This window comes from Leishmania braziliensis, chromosome 36 (assembly GCF_000002845.2).
Source record: "Leishmania braziliensis MHOM/BR/75/M2904 complete genome, chromosome 36".
Taxonomy (NCBI): Eukaryota; Euglenozoa; class Kinetoplastea; order Trypanosomatida; family Trypanosomatidae; genus Leishmania; species Leishmania braziliensis.
Genome location: NC_009327.2, coordinates 2,664,699 through 2,683,984, shown reverse-complemented (window position 1 = coordinate 2,683,984; position 19,286 = coordinate 2,664,699). Strand labels below are relative to the sequence as shown.

Sequence of the window (19,286 nt, the reverse complement as noted above, 5' to 3'; positions counted from 1 at the left end):
TTTCAGGAAAACGATACCGCGCCCCTCCAGCTCCTTGTGGGCCGTTGGTGTGCAACACCCTGGTGCAATTCAAGTGCCATCAAGCCGAATTTCTCTCCTCTATGGTGGTGGATAAAGGTCAGTACGTTGTGGTGCAAGGCGACCGCGGTATTGACATTGGGGTCGTCATCCGGATCAACACCACCTCTCAAAAAACGTACGTGGAATGCACTGGGCCTGTGGGGAGCATTTTGCGGCACGCAACGCAACGGGAAGTGGACTACTGGGCCACAGATCTCAAAGATGCGGAGGCGATTGCTGCCGCCTTCTGTCAGGCAAAGGTACGCTCGCATGGCCTTCCCATGGAGATTGCGTATGCGGAATACCAGTTTGACAAAAAGAAGCTCACCTTCTATTACGAAGCACGCACCCGGATTGATTTTGTGCAACTTCTCAAGGAACTTTACCGCGAGTATGGCTGCCGTATATGGATGGAGAAGCTTCGCAGTCACGAGTGACGAAAATCCCTCATGGTGTATTCTGTAGCATAGTGGGCAAAAAATTTTTTTTCAATGTACTGACGCGAACATTTTTTTCTTTTTTTTTTTTCCGTGCTTCCTCTCTGTTTTTACTGGGCGGCTCCACTTTTTTTTTATGTATGCACTCCTAGTTTTGGTATTTTGTCGGCGCATAGAAGAAATAGGATGCCACTTGCTGTCTAACCTTCTGTGGTGGATCTTCTTCATTCTGCGATCGATCTTATTGCTCAAGATTCGCTTGCTTGTGATATGTTGTCCTATGGGCAGCACTCTGAACGAGTTGCGTTATACTGAAAAAAAAAGTGAGAGTACTTTTCTTTGTTTAGCCGGACAGTGCTGCTTTTCAGTGAAAAAAGATCAAGGGAAGTCGCTGGACGAGTGAGCGTAAGTATAGACCTCTTTTGATGCTGTTCTAGCAGTAGTGGTCCGTATCGTAGCATTCGCTCTTTCTACTGAGGGAATACACGGTTTCAGCTGAGGTTTTCTTGTTAAACTATGTCTTGTTGTTTTTTTTTTCTTCCTTTCCTTGCTGAATTTTTTTTCTCTTTCCTTGCCGCTTCTGTTCAACGATTGCAGCTTTTCCATTACAATCTTCGTTAAAGATTATTGCATAGACGTTGACAGAGTTTTGAGCAAGTTATGAACAAAATTTTTTTGGGATAGACTTCACCCGCAAGGGTTAGATTTTTTTCTCGGTGCTTCCTCTCACTCGCTCTTCTTTGTTTGTCTTTTTTTCGGTCAGGTGAAACGAAAAAAAAAAAAAAAACATAAAAAAGGCACGAAATGAGTATATATATATATATATACGGTGCTCTAGTGCGGGTTAGTTATGGGGGCACTGCGAATTCTATGGAGACTCTGGCAACCCTTTTCGTCCGATGCTTGCTGGTGGCGTGGCGAGCGAAACTTCCAGGTGTGGTCTGGGGATCTGTTTATGGTGCTCTATATTCCGATGTCTATATCTTCCCTGCATTTTGCGCTTCTTTGTTTCTCATCTTAACGAAATGTGCAAACACGTACATATATTGGCTGCTATGTTACCTCAATGGTACCCTTGCTGAAGATGGTTAGCACCGCAGGGAATCAATCGCCTTTTATTCTGTTCTCACCCGTGTCAAAAATGTTCTTTCAGGCGCTCACTGTTGGCAAGCGCACGTATATGCTTGCTTTTAACAGCAAGGCGAAGGCGCGACCGAACTTCGGTCTGCGTGGTGTCGGGTACTGGTCGAGCGAAGTGTACCACAAGCCTGGGCAGAATTACTGGATGGCCGTGTGCTGCACCGTCCCGTTCCTTCTTGTCGGCGCGATCATGATGGACGGCTTCTGGGCGAAGCTGGATGACATTTCAGGTGGTGGTCCGAGCGTTCTGGACTATGGTTGGCGTTCCCAGGACCGCAAGCCATGGGACTTCTCTTTTGATATTGGTGAGGGTTATGCTGCTGGTCCAGCTACCTATCGTCCTGCTTCTGGAGCTGTGGAGCTAGGTCACCATTAGGAATGCCGAGTTTCAGTGGTGGAACTTGGAGAAGAAAAACTAGAAAAAAGAGCATGTAGCGGTGTCTTGTAGCTTTGTCTTCATTTTTTTTTTTTTTTTTGGCTGTAAAGGTTGTACTTTTGGGTCTATTTCCTCCAGTGTTTCATTTACCATGATGGTGGTGCTGGGACATCAAAAAAAAAAAAAGAAGAAAGAAGAAAGAAAAATAATGGCTGGATTGAAGGTATCTCTGCCAGCCGCTAAGATCGCGCTACCGGTCACCACGGTAGCGTCTTGACGCTGTATCCTTTCTTTTTTTTTACCCGTAGTGCGTTGTGGTAGCACTTCCGTTCTTGTTAGAAGCGGGTATTGCCTGAAAGAGGTTGGTGTGTATGTATTGCTGTGTGGCACGTACAGCGTAGGCTTTTTTCACGATGAATGTCATGTAATGGTTAGTTTTTATTTCACTTCTCTGCTTTTCTAACCGTGTTCTTGTCCCTCCCCAACTTTTCGTGGTATAGAAATGATTTGTAGGGCGACATCCGATGGCGGTGTGGAGGATAGCACGAAGAGTGTATCGGTTCGAGTTGTTTCTCCCCGCCACACTTTCTGCGGTGTGGCTGAACAGAATGTAAGAGGACTCTTTAATGACAGAGGCACCGTCTTCCTTTGTGACTCTTGCCTCTCCATTTTTGCACACGCCGGTCATTTGCAGCAGCATGTACAAGGTTGTCGTAATGCTTTCTGGATCCCAGGCGATGAGGTCTACAGGGACGAGGAGCATCGCTTTTGTGTGTTTGCGCTCGATGGTAGAAAGCCTCAGTGTGTTGCTCTGGCACGACGAATTTGCCTTTTGTCAAAGCTGTTCCTTGTCGACAAGGTGACACTTGATGACGTCCACTTTTTCTCATTTATGGCGCTCTTCGAGGTGGATGATGAGGGGTTTCACTTTGTGGGCTACTTCAGTAAGGAATGGACAAGCAGCACGAGCTGTGTTAACACTCTATCCTGCGTGATGGTGTTGCCGCCTTTTCGATCGAAAGGGTATGGTGGCTTTCTCGTCCGGCTGTCATACGAGATGGCGCGGGTGGAGGGTATTGTTGGGACCCCGGAGCGCCCACTTAGCACGAGCGGAAATGCTCTCTTTCGCAGAGTGTGGCGGGAGGAGGTTCTGTTTGCTGTATTTGCGCTGGAGGAACGAGGTATCCCGATAACGATAGGGGAGCTGAGCAAGGCGTCGAGTCTTATTATTGAAGATGTGCTAGTTGCGCTGCAGGACTTGGATGTTCTTTTTAGTGTCGGGAAGCAAGGACCACTGCTGGTCGTTAATGCCTCGGAGAAGACGAGACTTCTACAGCGGCGGCTGGCCGCTGAAAAGCTTTACTGGACCAGCGCGCCGTCATGAGCGCTTGAAGACATATATATATTTGAGCGTGTTTGTAGGTCTTTCTACTACAAGGAGACGATTCTGCCCGGACTAAGTAGCAGAAAATCAAGTGAAAGAGGGGTGTTGGGGGAGCAACTGGTGCTCGCATAGACAACCTACTCATTTGTATGTCCGCAGGTTTGTGGGTGAGAAGGCGTCTTCATAGGCAGCTTTTAAAGCCCGAAGCTCTACTCTACTCTCTGTTGTTGTCTCTCCGTACCAGCTTCTCTGTGTGAAAACGTTTTCTGCTTAGCTCTTTGTGCTTCGGCGCTGTGTCCTAAAAAGCGACCTTGATCCTCTTACCCTTTTCTGGGGTGCATATCATGGTCTCTGTGTTGCCTTCAGAGGTCCAGGTGACAGCTCACTTGTTCCTTTATGGGAAAAAAAAGAGAGAATCCGAGCTGCAAATTGAGAAACCCAACTCCGAACAGTATGGAGTTTATCGAGGTGACTAATGTAGCGTTCCCCGTAGGCCTCGAACATACTCGACGCACACTTTTGAGGCTATTCGAGAGGGTGCAATCTGTGGAGGATATTGTGGTGGACGTGCGACAGAGTCGGGCGATGATTTCCTTCACAGAATCCTCGGCGGCACAGGAGGCGTTGGTATTGCTTGACGGTTTTCCGCTTTTTGGACGGGCACTGTGTCTGCATGTCTCACCTCCACCAGCTTCACCGATTCGCGGGTACATTGTGGCGACAAAGCCCTCAAAGTACCTGCTCGTGCGCAACACACCCTATCTGACCGTGGTGGTGAAGCTGAAGCACATTGCCGGCGTTGTCGCGATCACATCAGCGGGGGTGAACAGCTGCTTTGTCGTGGCGGAGTCTGTTGAGGATACGATACTCCTGAAGGAGGTACTGCTGTCTCACCCCAGCAGGTGGGGTACTGAGGTGTTTGTGTCTTACCTGCGAAAGCTGCCGTGACGCGTCACTACTTTCTCTCTGCTGCTTTCTCGCCTCCACGTAAGACTTTTCTGTCACTCCATAGCGTTGTCGCCCCCACGCACGCCAGCAAGGGTACGAGACACACACATACGACGAAGAAGAAATGGATGCGACGACGTTGTTGAGATGCATCAGGGATGTCGAGAAGGTAAACCGCGAAAGTGTGGACGAGGCGGACCGTGAGCTGAAAGCGGCGGTGTTACTGTTCAACAACCAAGTGCGACTCTTGGGCGGCTCTCATTCATGGCTAATCCCAATAAAGATGGCTTCTGATGAGGAGGACGCATTCCTGGTGACTCCTGAGCAATCCTTCTTGACCCTGACAGAGGAAGAAGTGGCCGCGATGTATCCAGAGCAGGTGTCCCGGCATATACCGCATCTGTGCGAATGCCTACGCACCGAGGAGTGTGTCGCGGCTGCTGCAAGACTACATGATGTGGTGAAGTGGCATGGCAGGCAGCTTCTCGGTTCTCAAGAGCTTCGACTTGCGTGGCGCCGTATCAGAGCCTCGCTGGAAAACCTGATGGAGTGCAGTACGGAAGCAGGTCAACGCTGCAGTGTAAGCACCACGCTGCAAATGATGGACGCGCTCATGAGATAAGTGTATTCGTTGGACAAGGACAGAGGAGCTTTTTGTGTGTGCCTATGTGTGGCACGCGCTATGGATCTGCTATTTTAAAGACCGTAAGCTGCTGTAGTGGTCGTGGAAAGAAAAAGGAAAAGCATAGTGTTTGCTTCCGTGAGGACCAGACACTCGCCCCGGGACGGTCTGTATGCGCCACGGCGTGGCTCTTGTGTCTCCACACATTACGCCTGTTTCACGAAGACATGCACGGATAGACCTTTTTCTGGTGCATTGGAGTTCTACTCGTGGAAAAAAATCCACCTCGCGCGTCTGCACGTTCTCTCTGTATGCTTGTTTACTTGTCTTCGCACTCTCTTCGCACTCTGCGTCACAATGCAGAATACTCAGATTGCAGTTTCTTCTCGTGAACCGAACGTTTTCTTTTTTCGTACAGGATGAACTTCTTCGCGATCAGCTCCAGCGATAGCGACAGTGAGTCAGAGAAGAGCCTGCTCCGCGAGGAGGTGCCGGAGACGCAGATCAACCCATTCTGGTTTGAGTGGACGGATGAGGAGGAGCTTGAGGAGCGCCAGGAGGTGATTCCCAAAAAAGAAAAGGCGGCCAACTCTATTCAAGCGCTCTGCGACACGTTCGACTACAATGCTGGCAACGAGTCGTGGCATGAAGCGCTCGAAACGTTTAAGCACATGCGCGATGAGGTACACAACTTTGTGCGCAAGTACAAGGTGGCACCGCAGGCACTGCAGAACTGCCTTCAGGACATGCCAAACTTGGCGGAGTATCTGGAGGGCAAGGCGCGCGAGGACTTTGCGAATCGCTTGGAGTTTAAGAGCCTGAAGGACCTTGTCGCCTTGGTCGAGGAGACGGAGAAGCTCTACAAAAAGGAGCTGGAGGAGCTGGCAAAGGGCCCGGAGAACGAAGACGGTGTGCAGGACGAGGACGAGGATGCTGGTGCGGAGCTGACCGAGTCTGAGTACGCGCAGATCCTTGAGGACATCTCCGGCTCCCGCGAAGTGAATCTGGTGGGCAAGATCGAGAAGGTGATTCGCGCGTGTGGCCGCAAGGGGTACACGAACCTGGAGATCTCCGCCATGGGTATTGCGGTCTCGACTGTTCTGCGGCGCGACAGCCGCAAGCTGCTGGTGAGCTCCGACACCTGGGAGCGTGCCTTCAAGTGGGGTGCCAAGTTCTTCAGTCGCATGATCGCCGCCACTAATGTGCGCTTCGTTGAGGACTCATCGTCGGTGAGCGCACGTAACATTGTCGTGCCGGGCGGCATCCACGGCTTTTTGACGTACCTGCACACAGAGCTAGTGAACAAGTCGAAGTTCGAGGAGGTGGCCAGCCAGGAGTACCTTAAGATCATCGCCTTCGAGAACGACCTCGCCGTTCTCGCTGATCGTGCCCTAGGTTACTATCAGGTCCGCAAGAGGACTGAGCCGTTAAAGGCGTGCATTGCCATCCTCTTCGATATTCTCGGCCAGCGCCGTCAGGAGGCTCATCAGCTTTTCTACAACTCGCTCTCCTCGACAGACACTCTCACCATTATCTCAGAGTCTGTCTTTGATACTGTTCGCGCTCTCCACAAGCTTAGCCTTCAAGTAAAGCCAAGTGCTGCCCTTTCAGTGTCGGGTGTGTGTCACGTTGCATACCAGTACGGCCTGTGTGGCCTGTACCGCGAGGGTCGCGACTACCTGCTGCGAACGGGTGTGGCCAACAGCATCACTGTCGCCGATGCCCCACTAGCAATCCTGCTAAATAGGGCCATTGCGCAGCTCGGGTTGGCTGCGTTCATCGCGGGAGACATTCCCACGGCGCACCAATTGCTGCGCACCATCTGGAGCCTTCGGTCAAACCAGGTGCTGATCGGGCAGTCGCCACCGCCCAAGTCGGTACTCGATGACGAGCACGCGGAGATGGAGTACCGCCACTTGCTTCTTCCTCCCCACATGTACATGCCCATCGCGCAGCTGGAACTGGCGTCCGTCCTCTCTGGCCTCATCATGGGTGTGAAGATGGAGGCGCAGAATCCGTACGAGCGCAATCACATGGAGCGCTACGTGTACAACACTGTCACGCGTACACCAGATCTCATGGGAAAGCCGTTCTCCTTCAAGGAGCAGGTGGCTGTTGCGTACGAGCACTTGAAGGCTGGTAATTACATCAGTGCCAAGGAGCAGGTGGAGGCGATGACCACGTTCGATACGCTCCCATCGGGCAAGGAGGCGCGCAGACTGTATCTGCAGACCCTGAAGGAGGTTGCACTGCTCGTTTTCTGCTACTCGAACCGTACAAGTTTCTCAACCATGTCCGTCGCCAACCTGGCCATCAAGTTTGACATGGAGGAAAGCGACGTGCGTCGGTCAGTCAACGAGATGCTGTCGGAGAACACCACACTCAGCGCGTACTGGGACCGCGATGACGCGTACTTGTACCTGGACCGAAATAATGCGACGCGCCTCCAGCACTTGGTGAAGGGGACGTCGGAGAGCATCTCCATTTTGGCAAAGCACTGTGAAAGCCGCCTTCGTGCAGGCGGTGGCCGTGGCCGCGGTCGCGGTGGTGCTGCTGGTGGCCGAGGCGGTGCTGGCGGCCGTGGTGCCGGTGGACGTGGCCGTGGCGGCCGTTAGGCTTGTAAGAGTGGTCCTTTCGCTGACGAAGACGCGAAAAGAAAAGAAATAAGCGACGCTATAGTAGTGTGTACTTGCCGCAAATTTGGTAGTGGCGAACATGTGTCTAACAACTAAGAAAAGGGGAAAAAGGAAAGCTCACCACAAGTGGCTTTCCTCGTTTTTGTCTGTTTCGTGTCGTTGTTCGTGTGGCGCAGGACTCGGTGTTGTTGTGCACGTATCAGATCTGGCTTTTCGTACTTGTTTTAGGAGCGTTGGTGCTTGGGGTCAAGGTAATGGTTGGCGATTGGGTATTTAAGGTAATTTTTTAAAACCTGTTTCTAGATCCAGAAAATGGACTGGCGAGGCGCGTCTTGTCACGCTACCGTTCGCTATCGGACCTGACTGTTTGCTTGGCTGCTGCTTCGTTGCAGTGCCAGCGAGTGCCTGTCATGGACATTTTGCTGTGGTGTCTTATCAAGCACTTGCTAATTGGGCATTGCCTTGTTGCTGTGCTCTAACCGAGTGCATGAAGACCCCGAGCGTGTTGTGAATTGGTACACCTTGTCGTCATGCCTCATCATCTCCTGACGATGGGGCTTGCCTTTCTCTGGCTGTTCTCGTTCTTTTGAGCGAGAGGAAGCTCTTGAGCACTACAATCTGACTATCGTGCCTGTCGCTGTGACGATGTACCCTTCTGCTTCTTCCTCCTTACTCCTCTGTCCCACTTCCCTGCTGGCAGTAGCAGGAACTGACGGCTTGGTATTCGTTTGATGTGAATCGAGAAAGGCAAACCATGTTTCAAAGTGGCAGCAGCGCGAGGCCGAAGCTAGAGCCTGCAGCAGCTGGCTCATATCAGCCGGCACAGATCTCGCGGGAAAAGTACGAAAAGATTGTTCAGGGCAGAAATCGCTTCTTCTTGACTGCCATCGGCAGTGTCGCGCTTTTCTTGGGCATTAGCTCTCTTCCTCAGTTTCTCATCTATCGATGTGCGCGCCAGCTGTACCGAAAGTACTGTCACGGTAAGGTACTCGACCTTTCTCCGAAGCTGTATGACGAAAAGGACGTAGCGTTGTACGAGATGTCCAAGGCCGTTTGTGTTGAGTTTCTAATCGAGGAAAGGGTTGTAGACGATGGTCACTACCGCTCAAGTGAGGCGCTGCCAGAGGAGGAGCAGGAGAAACGGCGGCGCGCCATGACGCTTGATTTTATGATTCGTAACGACCATAACTGGGTTGGCAGTACGGTGAATTTCGCTACCGTTCTACGTGCAGACACACAGCTCTCTGGCTTTCAGAAGTACGACTGCGTGCTTCTTCGTGACGAGCTCCTCAACCTGAACGAAACCAAGGCCCGCAATCTCTTTGATTCTGCAGTGCAGTACGTGAAGGAGGACGGACTGTTTCTTGTTATGGATGTCGGAAAGGCAACGTATCCGCGGCTGAACAAGCTGGCTCGCTGGTTTAACAATGCTACAAACAGTAATATGTGTTTTGTGCACGACTATCACGGGTGGATTAGTGAGAGTATGCTGTACGATGTCAAGGAGGAACAGAGATGCCTTTTCGGTTTCTACTACGCCCTTGTTCTTCAGCCGCGGAAGGCCTCGCCGCCGATGCCACCGAAGACGGCAGCGCCCGTGACAGAGGCATTCGAGGGACAACCACTGTCTCATCGAAACAGTGCATCATAGTCACAGAACCGACGGGCGCCCATTAAGACGAAAAAGGAGAGAGAATAATACGTGCGCTTTGTTTCGTTTGCACTTCGCACCGGGGCGCATCGCTTTCGAGTGCGCTCTTATTGCTTCCTGGGCAACCAGTATCTATGAAGAGGGGGTGGCATATGGGAACCGTCGTTTCCAGTGGCTTACGCCGCGAATGAAGCGCCGCTGCGCAATGTGCGACCTCTACCCTTTAGCTTCTCTGTTCTTCTCGCTACCTCGTTGTCTGCGTGACCGTTACCACTCTACATTAACTTATCTCTCTCTTGTCCTTTTCTATGTGTTCTTTTGCTATCACTTCGTCACTTTCGCGTGACCTCCTGGGTGGATAACGTGGTTCATATATGTGTGAGGGCAGAGTGTTTTTGTATTGAGACTCGTCGCAGTCGAGAACGGCACACATTTGCGTTTTCTTTTTCCCTTTCGGTTCGGTTGCATTTCCCACCTACGCGCATCGTCGTAGCCTATTGAACACTACTAGGCAACGACGGGACGTGGGGTCTTTTTTTGTGTGTTCTTTCTTCCATAGCTTATTGTTAGAGCCCAGTTTCTTTTTCGTTTTTGACTTTGTTGAGTGTGCGCAAGCAAGATGTCAACGGGTCCTCAGGAGTCTATCGATGAGCTGCGGAGTGAGCTGCAGCAGTTAGAAAACTTACTCATGAAGCGAGAGGAGGCGCTTCTGCACAAAAGACAGCAGTCTCAGAGGCTTAACAGTGATCTGGCAGACGCTCACCTCGAGACAGCTTCGCAAGAAGCGTCGAAGGCGGCCGCTAGCGATGCGTACCGAGCTGCATCCCGCGCGAAGCAGGTGCTCGAAAACAACCAGGCACAAAGCAGCCAGTCTTTGAGGCCGAATCGGGAGGAGTATGTTAGCCAGCTAATAGAGGCGGACGGCGCGAAAAAGAGTGTTGAGACAGAGGCCGGGGAGATTTCTGCTCGGATCAAAGGGCTGAAGGAGAAAAAAGTGGACGCGCAGAAGCGCCTTACGGTGGCTCGTCTCATGTCAATGCTGGACGACTTGCAAAACCTGCTGAAGAAAAAAGTGCACGGCCCGAGCGGTGGCGAGGAGACACGGGCACAGGAGCTTCTGAAGACCGTGCAGGAGTTGTCTCGGGAGCGCGAGCGCACGATTCACTTTCTTTCGAAGAAGGAGCGAGAGATGGCCGCCCTTATCAACTTGAAGCAGCAGCGTGTCGAGGAGCTGCGAAGTGAGTTCACACGGAATGTGAGCACGTATGCGGACTCGAACGTCAAGGAGCTGTTTGGTGTCGCACAGCGCATCCAGGTGGAGCGCAGCCAGCTTCTGCGTGAAATCGAGCGTCTTGAGGAGGCAAATCAAAAGATTGTCGATGTCCTAACGGATACCAAGTACACCACAGAGTCGGCAATCAAGGATCGTGATACGGCGCTGTCGGGCGTCACAATGATGGGCGTTTCGCTGAACCCAGAAAAGGAGAGCTTGCAGTTGCGCGAGCGCATTAATAAGGCCAACTCAGAGCGTCGAATGTACATGCTGAAGACCGAGGAGTTGCAGGGAAACATTGACGAGGAGACGTTGGCGTACAGCGCCTGTATGTCAAAGCTTCGCAAGGAGTTTCTTTTCTACCAAGATGAGAGCATCCGTTTTGAGAAGGAGAACAAGAAGCTTAAAGACCTTTGCGACGCTCTCGCTAGGTCGCTCGGTGACTAGCCGAGACGCAAGAAGGCAGCTTTTCATGTACTTTATGTGTTGCTCCTAACGTGGTCTTCTGTACACATTTTGCTCGAGCATCCTTCTATGAGTGCATAGATCTCCCTTTTGCTGTCAATGGCGGCGCCCTGCTCTCGCTGTTGACCAATCTCGTGTGCACTCTTTGTTTCAAGAAGAAGAGGAAGAGTGAGGGCCGCTGGGGAAGTATCCGTTCGGGATTTTTTTTCGGTAGTGAGTAGCATCAGAGAAGAGATCAACTGCGCGCACTCTCACCAGATGTTGTCCTTACGTGCCTACCGAGCACCCCTCTTTGTTTTTGAGGGGGATGATGGCAAAATCGAATGGGTAGGTGAGTGCTCTGCTGCGGTGGCTTAATTGGCAGCAACGTACTCATTCCTATGTCTTTTTTCCACTGTTGTATCTGCGCTATCGAAGTAGAAAGCTGCTTTCTCTGCTGTTCTCTTTTCTATCTCATTTTCCAGTTTTAGTCGGTTGCGCAATCTTTTCACAAGAGGTGTGCGTGCACCACGTTACACGTTAAAAATGGTCTTTGAGCTCACTTCGCCGTACGCGTATCACAGTTCTTTGCCGAAGTGCGTAATTCGCATTGACGACAATTGGTACGATTGCACGTCCTGGCGAAACTCGCACCCCGGGGGTGCGCAGATGTGTGATGAGTTCCATGGAAAGGATGCCACAGATGCGTTCTACTCGCTGCACTCGGTGGAGGCGATTCAGAAGCTGAAGCGTATGAAGGCACTGCCGCTCAAGGAGGGCGATGGACCTCGCGATCAGGTGTCGCTGAACTTTGAGAAGCTCGTCCAGCAGTTGCGAAGTGAGGGATGGTTTGAGCGGAGGTGGATTATCGACTTTTCACGGAATATTATTCCTGTCATCGTGCTCTACGTTGTGGGAACGTACCTGAGCTACTCACGTCCTTTCATGGCCGTGATTCTTATCGGACTGGGCATGCAGCAGGGTGGCTGGCTAGCGCATGATTTCACGCACGCCCGCGGCAAGTTTGCCCGCTTCCTCGCCACCACGCTCGGAGGCATGCTCAACGCCTTCTCGGTGGAGTGGTGGTCAAATAAGCACAACACTCATCATATTTTTGTGAATCGAAAAGGCATGGACGCTGATATCCACAACGAGCCTGCCCTGTTCCTCTGGGTACCGGATGTGTCCGAGGACTTTGCGTGCCGCCGCTATCAGCACACCTTCTACCTTGCCGCGTACTCCCTTCTCTACGTTTCGTGGCGGATGCAGTCGCTGCGCTTTGCAGTGAGTAGCGGCAATAGGCTGGAGCTCTCGCTGATGGCGCTTAACTACCTGTGGTTGGCGCTGTTGCCGTGGAAGGTTTCCTTGGGCAGCGTGCTCCTTGGCGGTTTCTGTGTCGCTGTGGTGGTGACGTCGAACCACCAGACAGAGGAGATGATCGAGCGTGACGAGCCGTACAACTACGTTGTCGATCAACATCGCGCCACCCGCGGTGTCCACTGCTCCAACCCCTTCTTTGAGTGGTTCTTTGGGGGTATGCAATACCAGCTGGAGCATCACCTTTTCCCGATGGTTCCCCGCTACCGTTACCCGAAGCTGCGACGTATTCTGCGCAAGTTCGCCGAGGATAATGGGCTGCCGTTCCACGTTGAAGGAGTCTGGAAGATCACCAAGATGAACTTTGATGTCTTGTACCGCGTCGCCACGAAGCCTGCTGTGAATTCAGTGGAGGCTAGGAAACGTAAGTAGGTCGAGCGTTGAAATGTTTGAATGAGTGGCGCAATCTGAACGTTTCCACCTGTTATGTTCTAGCAAGAGCAGATGCCATTGGGACAAGAAATATAGAAAAAGATTGAACGTGACGTTGCTTTTCTGATGTGTCAAATACTCTTTGGGGTGAGATTGCGGCAGTGATCATTACCAGCAGCAGATGTGCTCGTTTTCTTTTCCTCGGTTTTCTTCTCCATCTTATGTGAGTGATAGATTTACCGGGGCATAGTATATCCTGGTCTCTTTTTGGTTCTCCCTTCTCCACTCTCACCCTCTTTTCCTTCCTCTGCTAATGAAGCCCAGCCATGAGGCTTCTCGGAAGAGGTGCTGTTTTGCATCGAATTTAAATGCTATTGCGTTCAATTTCAGACGGAGACTCATCAAAAATGTGAAAATAGACGATACAGGGGAATGCTGAATCATATTTTATTGTCAGCAACCCGAGAGCTGATTTTTGCTGTTGTTCTAGCGATTCTTATATATATTTCATGCTCTGTTCATGTCCTACTTTGCATCATACTAATCTCACAATTAGTACTAAATCTTCATTTGCTCTTTTGCTTAGTTGGTGCCTTTCTAATGCTAAGCAAGTATCGATAAGAACAGGATGACTAACAAAAGTTAAATCCAGGAGGGAAGGTGCTTTTGAATTTGCATGTTTCACTTCTGTGCTCAGGTGACTTGTGCTCTTCTAGTGGTAGACTCGCTGCTTAGAGCTCGGTGAGTTTTGTGCCCGCTGAGGTGCGTGCTAGGGCTTATCTCAGTACTCATTACCGCTTTCCTTTTTTAGTTCAGATGCGTCAGTGACAACAGGTGAGGGAGCACAGGATTCGTCTGGTGTTTGAACTTTTTGATTTTGCTTCGATTGTCAGCAGTATTCATGCATGATGAGGAAGCGCGCTCTTGACGGCACCACAACGTCTTTTCGCTGTGGCACAAAATTTGAATGAGTGCGCGTATTTAGTCTGTGTTAAAAACTTCCTGACTGACTCCTCCTCGCTTTCTCTCTTCTCCATTTGTCTCTCTCGATCTGCTTCTCCGTTCTTTTGGGAATATGTACATGCGTTTCTCTCTCTCTCTCTCTCTTGGCTGCCGCGCGTTGTTGTACACTGGAAACGTTGCCTTCATTTCGGTATCTTGGCTTGGGTACAGTTCTCCACTCTATCCGATTCTTGTTGATACTGCTTTATAGGCACGAAAAATGAAGCTCTTATACGTTGTGTTCTTCGTGTGCACCCTTCTCCTCTGCCTTACATCCGCAGAGGTGCAGGTGGCCACCCAAGATAACTTTGACAACGTCGTTAGCGGCGATCTGACGTTGGTCAAGTTTTACGCTCCGTGGTGCGGTCACTGCAAGACACTGGCCCCGGAGTTTGTAAAGGCCGCCGAGATGCTGACCGGAATCGCGACGCTGGCGGAGGTCGACTGCACCACGGAGAAGGCCCTCGCTGAGAAGTACGAAGTCAAGGGGTTCCCCACACTGTACGTCTTCCGTAACGGCGTGAAAGTGAAGGCCTACGATGGTCCCCGCACTGCTGACGGCATTGCGTCGTACATGAAGTCGCATGTTGGTCCCTCGATGAAGGTAGTCGCAAAGGCTGAGGAGCTCGAGGACCTCATGAAGGAGAACTTCCCTCTCTGCGTAGTGAAGACAGCGAATGCCGATTCAGAGATGGCGTCGATGATGACCAAGCTGGCTGACTCTCTCCGCTCTGAAATGAACTTTGCGCTCGTGACGGATACTGCCATTTCTCCTGCGGATGCAATGGAGTCTGTCACGGTGTACCGCAAGGGTAAGGAGCGCGAGGCGTACGATAGCGCCTCGCCGATGACGGACGCTTCAATGAAGAACTTTCTCGCAACTGCGGTGTTGGACTTCTTCGGTGAGCTCGGCCAGATGAGCTTTCAGAAGTACATGGAGGCGAACAAGGAGAAGCCGCTTGGTTGGGTGTTTATCGACAAGAACACGGATCCGACGCTGAAGAAGTCGCTCGAGGCGGTAGCGGAGAAGTATCGCTCGCAGGTGCTGATGACGTACATTGATGGCGATCAGTACCGACCTGTCTCGCGCCAGCTGGGTATTCCCGAAGGTGCGGAATTCCCGGCGTTTGTGATCGACCACGATCGCCGCCATCATGTGATGCCGGTCGACATCCCAGTCACAGTCGAGTCAATCACTGAATTTATTGAGAAGTACATCAAAGGCGAAACGAAACAGACCTTGATGTCTGACGAGGTCCCCGCCACGGAAACGGTGAACGGCCTCACGACGGTTGTGGGCCAGACAATCTCCAAGTACACAGACGGCAAGCAGAACGTGATGCTGCTCTTCTACGCGCCGTGGTGCGGGCACTGTCAGAAGCTGCATCCCGATTACGAGAAGATGGCCGAGAATCTCCAGTCCGAGAATGTGATGATTGCGAAGATGGATGCCACGACGAACGACTTCGACCGCGAGAAGTTTCAGGTGTCCGGCTTCCCAACGATATATTTCATTCCAGCTGGCAAGCCGCCGATGATGTACGAGGGAGGCCGGAGCGCTAAAGAGATGGAGGAGTTCGTGAGGTCCCACATGACAACTTCCTCCGGCAGCAGTGACGAGGGCGACTTGTAGGGCTACAGTGTATGTAGCATTGAAAGACGGGAGCACTATTTGCTACGTTTTTCGCGACTATTAGTCTTTTCTTTTTGTATCGTTTTGAAGACAAAAAGAGCGCGAACACTCCTTCTTCATTCCTTTTCTCTCTTATTTAGCTTTCGCCATTGTGACCTTTGTGTATGTGTTGTGACATCGACAGTTTTTGGCACTGTTCCCTAGCGAGCAAAATTAGTGTGAGGGGAGTAGAAGGAAGGAACCTGTGTGCGCGCTCGTTGCTGTTTCATCGGCATAGTTTCGAGGAATCATAAGTGGGAAAGAATTAGAATGCTGAAATCAACGCTTCTGCAAGTATATGCGCTTTTTTTCTGCAGATCGATAAATTGTTCTTGGGCTTAGTAACAATACGCGAAACAAATGACACATAATGGAACGTCTGCACTATTGCCAATGTGACAGTTGTGTATAGAACGTGTTTGCTGTATGCAGGCCGGGGAGCTACTGTTCTTGCGTGGCGCTGCTGTGTGATCAGGACGACGGATTGTGGCAGCCAAGATAATATGTACACCGAGCTGATCGTGAACGTTTGTCCCTAGGTGGTGCTGTTCTCAAGCGCGCGAGAGCGAACTGCTGCTTCAAGAGAATTACACCGTTCTTTTCTCTAATGCCTTTACTGTTTGTTGCCGTGCTTGCGATTCCCTTCTCCTGCCTTTTGACTTCTCTTACACGATTTTGTGCTTACTCTCTGTCTTTTACCTGCACACGGTGCGCTCAATCACGGTTGTGTACTACGGGCCCGCGAGCGTGTGCGCCAGTGTGCCGCATAAATGCGGTTGTCAAAGCTGCTGCTGCAAGGCAGTGCGCCGGTTTCGTTGATCGGTGACTTGTCCATTCATGCGTGTGTCGGCGTTATTCAAAGCCCCAGTCGCGGTATGCTCCAAGGAGAGCCGGAGTGGTCGTGCAAGCTGCTCTTGACGGAGTGTGGTAGCCCTGCACAGTGGCCCCCAGCCCTCCGTACAGTAGCGACGCAGCAGGTTTTTCGCCTGCGATGCCGAGGAGTAGCCATGGCAGGATACTGCTTCGCAAATCTGAGGGAGGGGGAAGTCGTTCACGTGGTATCAAAGCTCGTTCACAAACCTAGGTACATAACTGTTCATGGCACCTACTTCACTGCCACAGAGTTGCTAGTGACGGACTCACTAGGCTCGATTGTATCGGTTGCTCAGCTGGTTTAACAGGGAGCCGTGGCTTTTCTGGCCCACGCGCGATGGTGCCTCTGCTTTTCAAGGCATTTGTGTGTTTACAGCTCTGAAAAAAGAGAGTGTAGTAATGGTACAAATTTGAAAGGGGCAGTAGTTGTCACCCTCTACAGCGCGTTCACCGTTGTTTCTCACCTTTCTTGCGTGCGTGCGAGTCGATTTTTGAGGCCCTGAGTACTGGAGTAGCACTGGGGAACACGTGCAGCATTGGACGTGTCGTGTAATTCTTTGCCGCTATTTCCCGATTTCTCCACCGTCGTGCATTCTCTCCCTCTTCATCTCTCTTTTGTTGCCTTCATAGCGTAGACCTTGGGATCATATTTGTGGGGTGACACAGTCCAATCTGAGGTGCCGCTCTTCACTGCGTTTTGTTTCTCTGGCGACTTTTTCCGCCGCAGGTGATTACGATGCAGAGGCGAGTCGGTGTCCTAACTGCTGCTGCTGCGTGCCGCTGCGCTCTGCGCCGACTGCGCCACGTATGGGCTCGCCCCGTACACGAATCGGGCGCTCTGGCCTCCGTGAACGGCGCCTCAAATGCCGGTCTGGTGGAAGCTGTGCGGAATCAGAGTACCATCCCCGACCGGCGCTTTCACTGTAGCGTTTGCAAGAAGTCTTTTCGCTTGGAGATGGCGGCAAAACTGCACCTTCAACAGGTGCACAACAGCGAGGGCACCGTGGAGGCAGGCGCTGGTCCCGGGCAGGGCGAGAAGGAAGCGCAGCAGACCCCGGTAGGTGTGTTTCGTAACGCCCCTCCGCAGGCGCCGACTGTCGTCTCGCCAATCGTGCCCGATACTCACGAGCGCTCTGCGCGCCGTGCGAAGCCGGCCCCAAAACCACTCCACCAGGCCGAGCGCGAGGTGCCAGGTCTCGTGATGGAGAAGATGCTCTCGGTATGGGATGACACGGGCCTGAAGCGAATGGGTAATCAGTTTATTCACAGTACGATGGTAATGCGTGTGTTTGCTGCTCGCCCGTCTGACTGCGGCGAGCCGTTGTACGGAGCCGTGATTCCAGAAGGTGAGAACCCGTTTGAGGATTGCCAATATGCCGCTGACAAGGCAGGCCCTATCATGGCGAATGACGAGAAAGCCAATTTTTATCACATTACTGAAAGCGACGCTTTTGCAATGGCGTCTGATGAGTCTCTCGGTCCATTGCGCCCCTCTCGGTGCCCGAACCCGTTTCTCCGAAAAGCAACAAAGGATATTCCGAAAACTGCCACGAGGATGGAGTTCGCAGAGCAGCAAACAGCCCCGGTAACGCCATTCGGCCAGCTCCCCATGTTTGGGCAGACTCTTCCACCTGCTACGGCACCCATGCCCAGCGCCGCCGAGCAACCGTCGACGAAGGACAACACTGTCGTTTCTTCTCCCTTCGCCGCCGGCGCCAGTGACTCACCGTTTGCGGGGACGACAAACGTTCTGTCTGTCGGGCAAGGGCACTCTCCGTTTGGCTCGGTCGAGGTTCCTGCAGATGTGGCCGCTGTCGAGCCTGGGAATGCAGCGTCCTCTGTGACTTCCTCTTCGATACCGACGTCGCCGTTCGCGGCTGCTGCTGGTGCGATCCCTCCGTCTCCATTTGCCGCAGCCCCGAGCCCCTTCACCACCAGCTCTTTTGCAGCCGCCTCGTATGCAGCAGTGGAGGCAGTCGCGGCCACAAGCAGCGCTTTTGTTTCTGACGGCGCATCCCCTGTCTCCTTCTCCGCGTGTCCCGCCAGCGCATCGGCTAAGGAGGCGCCCACCTCGACGCATGTGTGCACCATCTGCAATAAGAGCTTTTTTATGCATGACGGGCTTCGAATGCACAGCAAGGCCAAGCATGGGAAGGAGCTGCCGAAGGCGTCACGGAAGGAGAAGCGCGAAGTGCCGGATTTACCAGCCTTCATCCCCAGCCCGGTGGATCTCACGATGACATCCCCCTTCGGCTCGTCTGCACAGCGATCGGTGTGGACGGAAGTGGAACTCACACCCTATGCGCAGTCCGTGAGTAACATTACTGTGGCAGGTCGCGTGCTGGATGTCGAAGTATCGAATGAAGGGGCGTTGCTCTTGTCCCTTTATGTCTCCGATTCGGCCGAAAAGGAGGCTGAGGTGATTCCTGTTCGCTGTACCTCAGATGCCTTGAGAACCTTGGGCAAAACGCTCGAGCAAGGCGACCACGTATTCGCGTGTGGCTCGTTGCGCGTTTTGCCCTTCACTGATAAGAAAACGCAAAAGACGTATTCCTCCGCCGTCGTGCACGTTACTTTTCCGACGGGAATTATTGCCAAGCTGAGCTGAGTAGCTGGCAGGGCTCCCAGGACTCCGGCGGCTTGCCCGTCTCTTAGCGTGTACAGAAAAGAGCAGTGGTGCAAGGCTGCGCTGTACGAGACGCCCCCAATGAATTCCCTACAAGGGGAGACTGGACTGCGGTATCTTTGTACGTGCGGTTGTGGGTAAGCGAGGTTAGTTGCGGCTCTGCCGACTAGTGCTGGTGTGACGTCTGTGTGCCCGACGTCTTGTGGGCTAGCCTGAACTACACCTTTGTCACTCTGTGTGATGGGGGAGGGCTGATAACCATTCCCGAGTGTGTCTTTTCTTGTGGTGTATCGCCCAGTATCTTGATTTTTCTTCTTTCATTGCCGTTGTACGGATGAAAGTCAGAGGTGTCATGTACTGGCGAGTCTTTGTGTAGCTAAGAACCACTGTGTC

The 19,286-nt window shown here is 52.1% G+C and overlaps 11 protein-coding genes across 11 annotated transcripts; all 11 read left to right on the top strand.

Moving 5' to 3' along the window:
• Positions 1-525, top strand: LBRM_35_7400 (conserved hypothetical protein; the record flags this gene model as incomplete). Its single annotated transcript, XM_001569299.1, has 1 exon — positions 1-525. A coding segment is annotated over one exon (525 nt), but the record flags the coding sequence as incomplete, so codon positions are not given.
• Positions 526-1,638: 1,113 nt separating this feature from the next.
• Positions 1,639-2,013, top strand: LBRM_35_7390 (cytochrome c oxidase subunit I; the record flags this gene model as incomplete). Its single annotated transcript, XM_001569298.1, has 1 exon — positions 1,639-2,013. The coding sequence occupies one exon, from the start codon at positions 1,639-1,641 to the stop codon at positions 2,011-2,013; it is 375 nt and encodes a 124-aa protein (XP_001569348.1).
• A 502-nt stretch (positions 2,014-2,515) lies between these two features.
• LBRM_35_7380 (putative acetyltransferase) lies at positions 2,516-3,397 on the top strand (the record flags this gene model as incomplete). The annotated part of the gene is made up of 1 exon (XM_001569297.1): positions 2,516-3,397. The coding sequence occupies one exon, from the start codon at positions 2,516-2,518 to the stop codon at positions 3,395-3,397; it is 882 nt and encodes a 293-aa protein (XP_001569347.1).
• Positions 3,398-3,850: 453 nt separating this feature from the next.
• On the top strand, positions 3,851-4,345 carry LBRM_35_7370 (putative U1A small nuclear ribonucleoprotein; the record flags this gene model as incomplete). The annotated part of the gene is made up of 1 exon (XM_001569296.1): positions 3,851-4,345. The coding sequence occupies one exon, from the start codon at positions 3,851-3,853 to the stop codon at positions 4,343-4,345; it is 495 nt and encodes a 164-aa protein (XP_001569346.1).
• A 1,041-nt stretch (positions 4,346-5,386) lies between these two features.
• On the top strand, positions 5,387-7,582 carry LBRM_35_7360 (putative eukaryotic translation initiation factor 3 subunit 8; the record flags this gene model as incomplete). Its single annotated transcript, XM_001569295.1, has 1 exon — positions 5,387-7,582. The coding sequence occupies one exon, from the start codon at positions 5,387-5,389 to the stop codon at positions 7,580-7,582; it is 2,196 nt and encodes a 731-aa protein (XP_001569345.1).
• Positions 7,583-8,357: 775 nt separating this feature from the next.
• Positions 8,358-9,254, top strand: LBRM_35_7350 (conserved hypothetical protein; the record flags this gene model as incomplete). The annotated part of the gene is made up of 1 exon (XM_001569294.2): positions 8,358-9,254. One exon carries the CDS (start codon positions 8,358-8,360, stop codon positions 9,252-9,254), a length of 897 nt encoding a protein of 298 aa, XP_001569344.1.
• Positions 9,255-9,873: 619 nt separating this feature from the next.
• LBRM_35_7340 (conserved hypothetical protein) lies at positions 9,874-10,974 on the top strand (the record flags this gene model as incomplete). Its single annotated transcript, XM_001569293.1, has 1 exon — positions 9,874-10,974. One exon carries the CDS (start codon positions 9,874-9,876, stop codon positions 10,972-10,974), a length of 1,101 nt encoding a protein of 366 aa, XP_001569343.1.
• A 543-nt stretch (positions 10,975-11,517) lies between these two features.
• On the top strand, positions 11,518-12,720 carry LBRM_35_7330 (putative delta-6 fatty acid desaturase; the record flags this gene model as incomplete). Its single annotated transcript, XM_001569292.1, has 1 exon — positions 11,518-12,720. One exon carries the CDS (start codon positions 11,518-11,520, stop codon positions 12,718-12,720), a length of 1,203 nt encoding a protein of 400 aa, XP_001569342.1.
• Positions 12,721-13,942: 1,222 nt separating this feature from the next.
• LBRM_35_7320 (protein disulfide isomerase) lies at positions 13,943-15,355 on the top strand (the record flags this gene model as incomplete). The annotated part of the gene is made up of 1 exon (XM_001569291.1): positions 13,943-15,355. The coding sequence occupies one exon, from the start codon at positions 13,943-13,945 to the stop codon at positions 15,353-15,355; it is 1,413 nt and encodes a 470-aa protein (XP_001569341.1).
• Positions 15,356-16,164: 809 nt separating this feature from the next.
• On the top strand, positions 16,165-16,572 carry LBRM_35_7310 (conserved hypothetical protein; the record flags this gene model as incomplete). Its single annotated transcript, XM_001569290.1, has 1 exon — positions 16,165-16,572. The coding sequence occupies one exon, from the start codon at positions 16,165-16,167 to the stop codon at positions 16,570-16,572; it is 408 nt and encodes a 135-aa protein (XP_001569340.1).
• Positions 16,573-17,003: 431 nt separating this feature from the next.
• On the top strand, positions 17,004-18,875 carry LBRM_35_7300 (RNA editing comple protein MP63; the record flags this gene model as incomplete). The annotated part of the gene is made up of 1 exon (XM_001569289.1): positions 17,004-18,875. One exon carries the CDS (start codon positions 17,004-17,006, stop codon positions 18,873-18,875), a length of 1,872 nt encoding a protein of 623 aa, XP_001569339.1.
• Between the last annotated feature and the right edge of the window lie 411 nt (positions 18,876-19,286).